The 12,306-nt window shown below is 32.3% G+C and overlaps 1 protein-coding gene across 1 annotated transcript; it reads left to right on the plus strand.

The window, feature by feature from the left end:
- The first annotated feature begins 1,457 nt into the window (after window positions 1–1,457).
- Window positions 1,458–5,674, plus strand: LOC108223058 (FRIGIDA-like protein 3). The gene is made up of 4 exons (XM_017397113.2): window positions 1,458–2,853; window positions 2,994–3,166; window positions 3,723–3,936; window positions 5,484–5,674. The coding sequence occupies exons 1-4, from the start codon at window positions 1,458–1,460 to the stop codon at window positions 5,672–5,674; spliced, it is 1,974 nt and encodes a 657-aa protein (XP_017252602.2).
- Window positions 5,675–12,306: the final 6,632 nt, after the last annotated feature.

A 12,306-nucleotide genomic window follows, 5' to 3' on the forward strand; every position in this document is an offset into this window, starting at 1 on the left:
CTCTGAGAAGAAAATCATGACACAAGTGGTCATGGAAGAAATTTTTAATTTATAATTTTGAGTGATTATGTGCACATGGAGAGAAGTGCTCCAATGAATTGGATGTTGATGAGAAGTGCATCAACAAATTGATGTTGATGAGAATGTGCACAGAAAAGAAAAATAGAATGCCATGAACTGCACTTCTCATCTTATTAAAATTGAATGATTACATATGACTTAAATAGAACAAATTCCACAAACGTGGCTCCATGAAAATAGCAACTATCCTACTGACTCCTAGCACATTTCCACTACTACTGGTTTATCCCATAACTTCCTAAAAATACTTACCTATTCTGGCTGTTGTTTTCAAGGAACAGCTTAAAATATTTAAACATTAATTTAGATTAAGTTCCAACACGCTAATGTTTATTTAAATTGATAATACCTTATCAATTTATATCATCAAATCAATCTCATACATGATATTATAATCACATGCCCAAATGTGTTCAAACTGACAGCAAGCTTATAGTAGATAATAGAACAGAGTTCATATAAGTTCGGATAAAATATTCATGATATTACCAACAAAAATTACTGTTACAAACTTGCAGAGGATATATATCGAGCTCTTAAATTTTTGTCGTTGAGGTGATTGCTATACTTTTGTCATGCTTTCAGTCGCTAAGTTAGTTCGTCGATGGGGATGGGGCCTAGTGTTGGCTCTTAAGCTTGCCTGAAGCCTCTCTCAAGCTGTTTCGAAGTTTATTAAAATTTTAGTGGATTCCGGTCAAAATGGGGTTTCGGATGTGCGATTTTATTTAGGAGATGACATGTAACATTTAGGGGTGATTGAGTGTATATAGAACTAGTTTCTCTTGATTTGTATTTAATTTGATTTGTATTTAGTTGTTTGTATTTGATATTTTTTTAGTTTATCTCTATTTCAGTAATGCTATTTAAAACTTTTAAGTTAAAAATTATGCAAATTGTATATCAAACTTTAAAAAGGTCAAGTAGGCTAGCATCATGAAAGGACCTAGTAAAGGGCTGGGCTAAAGCTATCTCGCTTAAAATAATTATTTTATAAAATTAATTTAGTACCAAAAAATATAATGAATTCAACGAAATATGACACTTAAAACAATGTTATTATAAAACTTATCTTTATATATATTACACCTCATAGATTTGAATAATGTTACTGTATTAGAATAATTTTTTGAATATCTTTAAAAATACTTGTTAGTCAGCATACAATTCCTAATTCTGGGTACACATCATCCAAGTTCAGTATAAAGCTGGGAGCCGGATATATCGAGGCAGACACAATTACAAATCAGTCGTCATCATCTTCTGAATTGAAGCTTTTCGCCTTTGTCATATATACATATATCCGTGTGTATCTTATAGTTACGAAAATAACCGTGTGTGTGTTTTTATGTGTTTATGGATTGAAATTTAGCGGTGCAATGGAAGTGAGTGAGAGCAGAAAAGCCCGTGTAGAGAAAGCTATGCATTCTTTGCTTGTCGAGTGGAAGAATCTCGAACATGCAGATTCTTCCACTCAACGACTGTTACAAGATTGCTGCGCTGATATTCAATCGAGACAGGAACGGTTGAATTCGGTGCAGGAATCTGTAACAAGCAGTCATCGAAAGCTTGAAGAAATTACAAAAAGTGTGGGAGAGAGATTAGAGGAAGTCGAGAGTCGAGAGAGGGGTTTGAAGGCAATGCACGAGGAATTGGAGTCGAAAATGAAGGAGTTGGATTCTGTCAAGGGGGATCTGGAGAGTGGGCTGATAGATGTTGAGGCGAGAGAGAAGAGGATTGAGGATCAGATGAAGTTGATCGAAGGGGTTTTCGAGAAGTTTTGTTCCGAGAGGAAGGAGGTTGAGAGGATTAAGGGTTGGCTTGAGGGCAGATTTGAGGAGGTAAAGTTGAAGGAGAAAGGATTGGCTATTAAAGAAAAGAGTATTAAAAATCGTGAGATTAAATTAGGCAAGTTAATGGCTGATTATGATTTGAAAATGAAAAATGTGGAAGCAAAGGAGAAAGAACTTGAGATTAAGGAGAAGAGTATTGATGATCATAAAAGTAAACTCGATCAGGTATTGCATCACTATATGGGGGAAATGATGAATGTGATGAAAAAGAAAGAGGAAGTAAAAAATCGCGAGGATGAACTGGACGAGATGTTGGTTGAGATTGATTTGTCGAAGAGGAATGTGATAGAGATGGAGAAACAAGTTGAATTTAAGGAGAAGATCATTCAAATTCACGAGACTAATATGAATAAAGCTTGGGCTGAGCTTGAAATGAAAAGCAAAGAAGCCAGCAGTGTGGAGTACTCAATTGTAAAACCCGAGCCATGGAGCGATGATGGTTCTTATGCAGATATAAGGTTTTCTGTTACCATGGATGGAAACAGCTTGCTCTTATATTTGATCAACCATAAAGGGGATCTTGATTCCATGTCTGATGAAGTTTACGAGGCACTTGGGAAATCAAAGGAGCCTAGAAAACTGGTCTTAGATGCACTGCAAAGCTTTTACTCGAAGAAGGAAGCTGAGGAGTTTGAAGAGGATGTAGTTTGTAGAAGCACCAGCCTTTTGTTGGAGCAGTTGAGGAGAATTTCTCCTCATATTCAGTCATATCATAAAAGGGCAGCACTAAAACTTGCGAGCCAATGGAAGGAAAAAATGAAGAGCTCAAAGGAGTTCATTGTTTTCTTGCAGCTTTTAGCATCCTACAAATTAGAGTCATCTTTTCATCCAGAAGAGTTCTTCAGTCTCTTTGAGGTTATCAATCAGCCGACAGAGATTTCAGAATTATTTCAGCTCCATAATTACATGGGAAAAGTTAATGGTAAGTTTTTCTTAATCGCTTTTGTAGTTTATAATTCAATGCTTATGTCGTAAATGTTATTAAGTAACACTTATTCTTTGAGATTAAGCCTAGAGAAAGTTTTTAATGCCATATCATTCATGTGATTATAATGGTAACAGATTTTATAACAAGTCTCATTGAGAAGGGGCGCCGGCTTATGGCCATTCGTTACATATATGGATTTAAGCTTGTGGAGAAGTTCCCGCCTGTGCCGATTCTAAACGATCATATAAGCTTCAGCAATTTGCTTGCTGAAAAAGTACAAGTGCAGAAAAGCTCTGATGAACCAGAAGTATGTTCTTAAAACATTTCTTGCTACTTTCTTTTTAGTCTTCCATTTCGCCTGCCTAGCTAAAAAGATGTTCAGTTTGGTTTAGTTTAAAAGAAGTACTTATTGCTTATAAGTGACAAGCTCCCCTATAAGTGAACAGTAACTTTTAATTTATGTGTTTGGATAATTTGTTTGATATTTACAACTTATTGCATATAAAAATAATTATTTTAATAATTAAATTTTATAAACTATCTTTTAAAGGGTTCCTACACATTTTTGTAAAATCAAATTTTTCTTAAAAAAAAAATTAGCCACCAAAAGAAGCTAGCATCTTCGACTTCTTACATTCTGTCTTATAAGTAAGGATTTGGCTCTTAACTTCTTTACACAAACTGTACGAAGAAGCTCATTCTTCCTTATAAGCGCCGGAAGCTAGCAATATAAGCATTTGCCAAACAGGCATGCATATAAGCATGTGGAGAAGTTCCATTTCTTGCTAAACTTAAGATCGTATAATTAGCTTCAGTAAATTTTTTGTTTGCTGATTTCATACTTGTTCAAAATTTTGTGACAGGGTATTGCAATAGGCAAACAACTAGCTTCCCTGAGAGCAGTTGTCAAGTGTATTAAAGACCATCAGCTTGAAGTTGAATATCCTCCTGAAAGTCTTTTAGCACGAATTCAGCAGCTAAAAGCAAAAAGAGCTGATATGCCTCAGAATTCTGGAAAGAAACGACGTGCTGCAGGCCCTAAAGCTCAAACGGGAGGGAGTAACAGGAAACGTAGACGTACCGAACCACTAGCAGAAACTTCCTAAAATGATCAGCCTCTGGCTTGTCAATCGCCGACAGACGTTATTAGCTAAGCCCCACCATCATTCTGAGGTTAAAAGCGTTTTTGATCATTCTGATGTCTTGCTGGGTCCACGAGACCTAAAATCTTCTTGGTAATGGACCTAGTCTGTATTCTGTTATGTACAAATATTGATGTGTTTGTGTTTGGAGTTGCCTGTCCTTTATTTTTAAAACCTGCTTCTTGTGTACAAAGCATTGAAAATTCATCTTATTTACCTGAGACTTATAAATTGTGATAAAAAGGGTATCCAAAAAGGGTATTCACCTTATTTTCAATTGATTTAATTGCTCGTGTCAACTTATTATACTGCAGATGGAATTATATAGATTTTCAACAAAAGACATTCATTATTAATTTCTATACACAACACTCTGCGACTGTGACTTATTATTACCATGTTAAAACCTTGCCCTTAACTAAATCAGTACACAGCCAGCCAGAAAGATCATCACCTATACTGCAAGATAACCTTGTACACGCAAGTAGATCACAAGAAAAAAACATATCTGCGCCTTTTGCAGTTTCATTATCTGCGCCTTCTTCTCCATTATTCCTTGACTTCCTCTTCGTTTTTGGCAGCACATTCATCCCGTATCTTTCTCAAGATTTAAATGTTAAGCGTGTAAATTCACCACCCTACCCTCTAGGTTATATAATTCTGGGACTTGATCATACCATATCTTTTTAGTCTGGTCACTAAAAACAAACATGACAAAACCGACCGTCCGCAATGGTTGGTTACGTCCATAAACGTACGGTTTTATACCTAAAACCGACCAAAAAAGGTGGTCGGTTGTAACCTGGTCGGTTTAGGCACATTGGTCGGTAGTAACGCTGTTGCGCTCTATTTCATTTCGTTACCATTATCTACGACCAACAACTATTTAATTATCTTTTTATTTTCATCTTCCTAAATGCATTTGTCTTTGTATTTGCAATGACGGAACGAGTTTTATATCGGAAAACTTGAAATAGATAGAACCATTTATTCGCAAGTTGTCTGATAAAAACCAGCCCCGTCAACGGTACCTTTCAAAACATCAGAATCTTCGTCTTTAATTTGCATCAGCTCCACAACACACAATACTATCATTCTAACCAGTTACATTAGTTAAAGTAGTGATCTTCAAAAATCAATTAAAGTAGTTGACTGATATCAATATTCAAATAAAATTAACCTTGATAATATTTCAAAATTAAGTTAATTACCTAGGCAGTCAAGGGTATGACTATTGGCCTATTGGGAATACACTCTTTGAATTAACTGGAAGGGTATGACTCTTGGGATTGGATGACTGTAATTAATATTAGACTTTTCACTTGCTTAACTCTTGTGCTATAAAAAGGACACTAATTAGTTAATCAAAATTAATATCAAAACCTTAATCAGAAAACCAACACACAATGAAAATCATATGTCACCACCACAACGAAACAGTAACCATCGACAACATTACCTGTGGGATTTTTGAAATCCCAGATGAAATTTGGGATGAAATGCCATATGAGGACAAAGCCACTATCATGTTCATGCAACCTGATCACTATCGTGAAGAGCAAAGGCTCGAGGCAGAAAGGATGACAGCGATACGCAAGCAAGAGGGGATAATCAAGTTCGAGGGGATGATGGCTCATAAGTTGAAGAAGCATAAGGAAGAGGACAAGCACTAAAAATAAAAAGGAGGAGGAGCTGAGGAGTTTGAAGAGGTTGCAGTTGAGGAGAATTTCTCCTCATGTTCAGTCATATTATAAAAATGCAGCACTAAAACTTGCGAGCCAATGGAAGGAAAAAATGAAGAGCTCAATGGAGTTCATCATTGTTTATTTGCAGCTTTTAGCATCCTACAGATTAGAGTCTTTTTTTCATCCAGAAGAGTTCTTCAGTCTCTTTGAGGTTATCAATCATCCGACAGATATTTCAGAATTATTTCAGCTCCTTAATTACATGGGAAAAACTAGAGGTAAGTTTTTGATCTTAATCGCTTTTGTAGTTCACAATTTAAAGCATATGTCGTAAATGTTAAGTAACACTTGTTCTTTGAGATTAAGCCTATAGAAAGTTTTTAATGCCATATCATTCATGTGATTATAATGGTAACAGATCTTATAACAAGTCTCATTGAGAAGGGGCACCGGCTTATGGCCATTCGTTACATATATGGATTCAAGCTTGTGGAGAAGTTCCCACCTGTGCCGATTCTAAACGATCATATAAGCTTAAGCAATTTGCTTGCTGAAAAAGTACAAGTGCAGAAAAGCTCTGATGAACCAGAAGTATGTTCTTAAAACATTTCTTGCCACTTTCATTTTAGTATTCCATTTCAACTGCCTAAAAAGATCAGTTTGACAAGCACCCTATAAGTGAACGTACAGTAACTTTTAATTTATGTGTTTGGATAATTTGTTTGATATTTACAACTTATTGCTTATAAAAATTATTATTTTAATAATAAAATATTATAAACTATCTTTTGAAGTGTTCCTACACATTTGTGTAAAATCAATTTTTTTTTAAATAAAATAAGCCACCAAACGAAACTAGCATTTTCTTAGATTCTGTCTTATAAGTCAGGATTTGGCTCTTAACTTCTTTACACAAATCATACAAGAAGCTCATTCTTCCTTATAAGCCGGAAGCTAGCAATATAAGCATTTGCCAAACAGGCATGCATATAAGCTTGTGGAGAAGTTCCATTTCTCTTGCTAAAAGATCATATAAGCTTCAGTATTAATTTTCTTGCTTGCTGATTTCATATATACTTGTTCAAAATTTTGTAGCAGGGTATTGCAATAGGCAAACAACTAGGTTTCCTGAGAGCAGTTGTTAAGTGTATTAAGGACTATCAGCTTGAAGTTGAATATCCTCCTGAAAGTCTTTTACCATGAATTTAGCAGCTAAAAGCAAAAAGAGCTCATATGTCTCAGAATTCTGGAAAGAAACGACGGGCTGCAGGCTCAGATCTTGGCCCTAAAGCTCAAAGGGGAGGGAGTAACAAGAAAGGTAGACGTACCAAACCACTAGCAGAAAGTTCCTTATGCATTCTTATGCATAAGGAATCCCCTTGACCTGGAAAGTCAATGCTAGCATGCAGGGCTTTTGTGCGCTCTTTGGACGGATTGTCTTTGGTTCGATTTGGGCATTTTCTCCAAAACTGATTAGAAATATTAAATGACCCAATTACTCATCATCATCTTCTGAAGTTATAACTAATTAAGTTTGTAAAGTTAATTTTACTAAGCAATTTTGATATTCATGAACAATAACTCAATATGAATATCACGTGTGGATGGACAATTAAGAATATAAATAATTCATTTTCGGGTTAATTATCAAACTCACTGAAGTGGACAAATGGTGTCAACTTCATCTCCACCGGGTTTCAAGTTGCTCACTAAACTCGCTTGATGGGATCAAACTCATCACTGCCGTTAAAAAAAGTAACGGAGGTTAGACGGAGTGACAGATTGGCGGTTGACGTGGCACATTAATAAAAAAGACGGAAGAAAAACAATTGAAAGAAAATAAAAAAAAGTAGAAAATAGAAATGCAACATAATTTGAAGTTTATATGGAAATAAAGTATGCAAACTTTTTATTAAATTGATTTTAGTATATAATTATCTAAATAAATGTATGGAACTAAATTTTAATATATAATTAACTAAACAATTAAGATTAACTTTTATATTTTTTATTAGATTATAATTTTTTTTGAAAAATATTGAAATGTTTTCTCTTTTAATAAATTTTATTTATGTGAATATTATTGTTGGCAAAAAAATATTTTTAAACATTATGTGTTGTTTTTGAAGATTTGGACAATGTGTGTTGCTTTATATGTTAAATTTACATATATTAATTTTCATGTTTTTGTTGGGTATGAGAAACTCCAAAAGAAATAGAAGTGTTAAAAATCGAAATGAATTTCTTTATGTTCTATCTCTGGATTTTTCTTAAAATTTTAAAAAGTTGGTGGTATAAAAAAAATTTGAAAATATTTTTTTGCCAACAATAATATTCACATAAATAAAATTTATTAAAAGAGAAAACATTTCAATGTTATTCAAATATAATTATAATCTAATAAAAAACATAAAAGTTAATCTTAATTGTTTAGTAAATTATATATTAAAATTTAGTTCGATACGTTTATTTAGATAATTATATCCTAAAATCAATTTAATAAAAAGTTTGCATACTTTATTTCCATATAAACTTCAAATTATGTGGCATTTCTATTTTCTACTTTTTTTATATTTTCTTTCAATTGTTTTTCTTCGGTCTTTTTATTAATGTGCCACGTCAACCGCCAATCTGTCACTCCGTCTAACCTCCGTTACTTTTTTTTAACGGAAGTGATGAGTTTGGTACCATTAAGTGAGTTTAGTGAGCCGGTACCATTAAGTGAGTTTAGTGAGCAACTTAAGACCCGGTGGAGATCAGTGATGAAATTGATAGCATTTGTCCACTTCAGTGATGAGTTTGATAATTAACCCATAATTTTTCTAGATGTGGACAAAATAAGTTATACCTACTTTCTGTAAATATTTAAAAGTATTTATTAGACTCAAATTGCATGCTAGATCAAATAACATATACCTGCTCGCTATATAAATAAACTTATTTGTAAAATTCAATGTTTTATGATGAAAAAAAAACAAGATTTATAGAATTAACATTTAATAATTAAGATCTACATTATTCTAATAAAATATGTTAAAAGAATATAAAGTAAATTTCATAACAAAAGATAATCATTTTGAATTTTTTTGAAATTTAACTTTTCTTATGAAAAACTAAAAAAAATATTAAGGCATTAAAATTTTAAAATATCGTGTCTTAAATTTTATTTTAGATTCAACTAGAAGAAAATTTTAATGCACAACTAAATTCAAGATCTCTTATTTACAAGTATGACACATGAATTAGGTATATATAAAAAAATCATAAAATTTAATACTTTACGATATTTATATTATCTTTTTAGTATGATTGCTAGTTGAATTTTATTATTTTCTAGTAAATAATATTCAAATATATAGAAAGAGTCGTGTTCTAGTATAAATCACTAAATACAAAATTAAATACAAATCGATATTTTGAAGATGATGGGGTGGTTTATGGGTCTCAAGGAAGTACCAGGAGCTACAAGGTCTAGGTGGGGTTTAGTGGATGGGATGGAGCCTAGTGTTGGTTCTTAAGCTTGTAAGCCTCTGTCAGGTTTTTTCGGAGTTTATTAAGGTTTTAGTGGAGTACGTCAGAATAGGGTCTCGGGTGGGTGATTTGTATTTTAAATTTGCATTTAGACGCACTACAAGAAAAACCGAGATTCCCAAAGGAATTTTTTGTTGGTAAACATGAAATCCCGTCACTAAAACGAAATGCCAATGAAATTACCAACGAAACAATATGTTAGTAATATCCTGATTGGTAAACTGTTACCAACGGAAATGTCGACATTTGTATTTGATGTCTTTTAAGCTATCTTTATTTTAATGCTTTTAAATATTTTAAAGTTAAAAATTATTGAAATTGTATATCAAACTTTAAGAAGGTCAAATTGAGAATGAGAAGACATAGTAAAGGACGGGGCTAAAGCCTTCTCGCTTAAGAAAATTATTTTCTATAGCACAAGCGTTGTTGCTGCTGCTCTTGCCCCGTTCGGTGGAAACAGCACCCGTGTAAGTGGCGCTGTCCAAAATCAGGGATTTGGAGGTCGTGATTCAGCTTCTTTTTCTCCTCATCTTGATGGTATTGCTCTTGGAGATATTTATATTTGCGCGCACACACTATAGAATGAGGCTTCCTATTCTGCATATATATTTGCTATCTATTCCATTATATATATTATATATAATTTTAAAAGTGAAATTGGCGGCGATCTTGCTGCAGGTAGCTTGGACGGAACCGTCAACGAAATATTGATAAATGTCCAATATTCTAGCGAGCCGAGGTTTTCTATTAGAGTGAGGCCTGATCTTACGGTTCTTGAAACCAAAGGTCTAATAAATGTGGAACAAAATATTCCTGTTAATGAGCAGCAATTGATTTTCAGTAGCCAGATCCTCTCCTAGATGATCGGACTATATAGAGAGTTATGGTAATTTAGTATTGACTTTAATATGATTTTATATAAGTATTTCATTTTTCTAATGTGGAGATTTATTAGAGCACTCGCTTGTGCATGCCCAATTGTGTTTCTATGATATTTGGATTTGTTTATAATAGAGTGTGGTAGTTTGGTTAATCATATTTTTTAGAAATATGAGCTTATTTCTGGAGAGAAATACATAAACCTCTACCTTTTTCTTAAATAAGCTCTTATTTTTTAAACAGCAGTTTTACTCACAGCAACAGCAATTTTCAACCGCAATCCCAAACAGACCCTAGGACTTGCTTCTGGCATTAGCTTGTGGTTGGTTACAGTCTAAGTATTGTTTTGAATGTGTTGGTGTTGAACCATTAAATTGATGGATTGATATATTTATGAAATGGTCATGTCTATTTTTTTTAATTCATAATGTTGCAATATGTCATTATAATGTTGCCTTAGAGGTTGCTTTTTCTATTATAATTCACTAAAATAACAATACATTAGTACCAAAATTTGTTGCCACAGGTGCTCTATGCAATGTTTAAATCAAAATAAAGTGTTGCAAATTTTGTTGCAACATCAATGATTTAAATAGCATTGCTATAGAGAAAAAGTTGTTGCAATATGTGGCCATGTTGCAATACATATGTTAATTCATTGCAAAAAGGGTCCTATGGCAACGGGGGCAAATTTAACGGTTGATTTTTTGAAAATTGTTGCAATAGAAGCTATTGCAATGCTTTTTTATAATATAGCAACTATTTTTAGGGGTTGCTAAATGCAATCTATGGTATAGTATATATAAATTCGAATAATATTAATGCATTAGAATAATTTTTTGAACTTTTTAAAAAACATGTTAGTCCCACCAGCATACAATTCTTAATATCTGGGTCTACATAATATCAAAGTTCAGTATAAAGCTGAGAACCGGGTGAGGCGTATATATATAGAGAGACAAATTACTCATCATCATCTTCTCAAGCTAAAACTAATTAAGATTGTAAAGTTAATTTTACTACGCAATCTTGATATTAACAATAACTCAATATGAATATCATTTGTATAGGTGGATAATTAAGAGTATAAACTAATCATTTTATTTATAATCGTATGTATAATATAATGATAGTTTGTATATCAATACTAATATGTAGACAAAGCATCATAACCGTCCTTCTTAAAAAAATTAGCTTGTAAGACTAATATTTCTAGATGTGGACAAAATAAGTTATACCTACTTTCTGTAAATATTTAAAAGTATTTATTAGACTCATATTGCACGCTAGATCAAATAACTTATACCTTCTCGCTATATAAATACACTTATTTGTAAAATTCAATATTTTATGAAAAAAACAAGATTTATAGAATTAACATTTCATAATTAAGATCTACAATTATTCTAATAAAATATGTTAAAAGAATACAAAGTAAATTTCATAACAAAAAATAATCATGTTGAAATTTTTAAAATTTAACTTTTCTTATAAGAAACTAAAAAATAATAAAGGCACTAATTTTTGAAATATCATGTTTTAAATTTTACTTTAGATTCAACTAGAAGAAAAGTTTAATGCACAACTAAATTCGAGATCTCTTATTTTCACATATGAACATGAGGCAGATATAAATAAAAAATTATAAAATTTAATAGTTTTACAATATTTATATTATCTTTTTATTATGGTTGTTGGTTGAAATTTATTATTTTCTACTAAATAATATTCAATTATATAGAAAAAGTCGTGTTTTAGTACAAATCAATAAATACAAAATAAAATACAAAACGATACTTTTAAGATAATGGGGTGGTTTGTGGGTCTCAAAGACATACCCCACAAGGTCTAGGTGGGGTTTAGTGGATGGGATAAAGCCTAGTGTTGGCTCTTAAACTTGTCTCAAGTCTCTCGGCTTTTTGAAAGTTTAATACTATATTCGTCCCATTTTAGTTGTCACATCTTCATTTTTGTTGGTCAAATTGACTAATCTTTGACCAGATATTATAAATCATTCTTTTATTATTTTAAAATATTAAAAATTACATCTTAAAGTAGATTAAAAGTTATTTTTGGTGACATATATTTTTTATTTTTTCAATTGATAAAATATTAATAAATCTCAGTGACCGGCACAAAACTAAAGATAACAACTAAAATGGGACGGAGGGAGTATAATTTTAGTAGACCCAAAGATGCATTGAGTGGGT

The sequence above is a fragment of the Daucus carota genome, chromosome 1 (genome assembly GCF_001625215.2).
Source record: "Daucus carota subsp. sativus chromosome 1, DH1 v3.0, whole genome shotgun sequence".
Lineage (NCBI taxonomy): Eukaryota > Viridiplantae > Streptophyta > Magnoliopsida > Apiales > Apiaceae > Daucus > Daucus carota.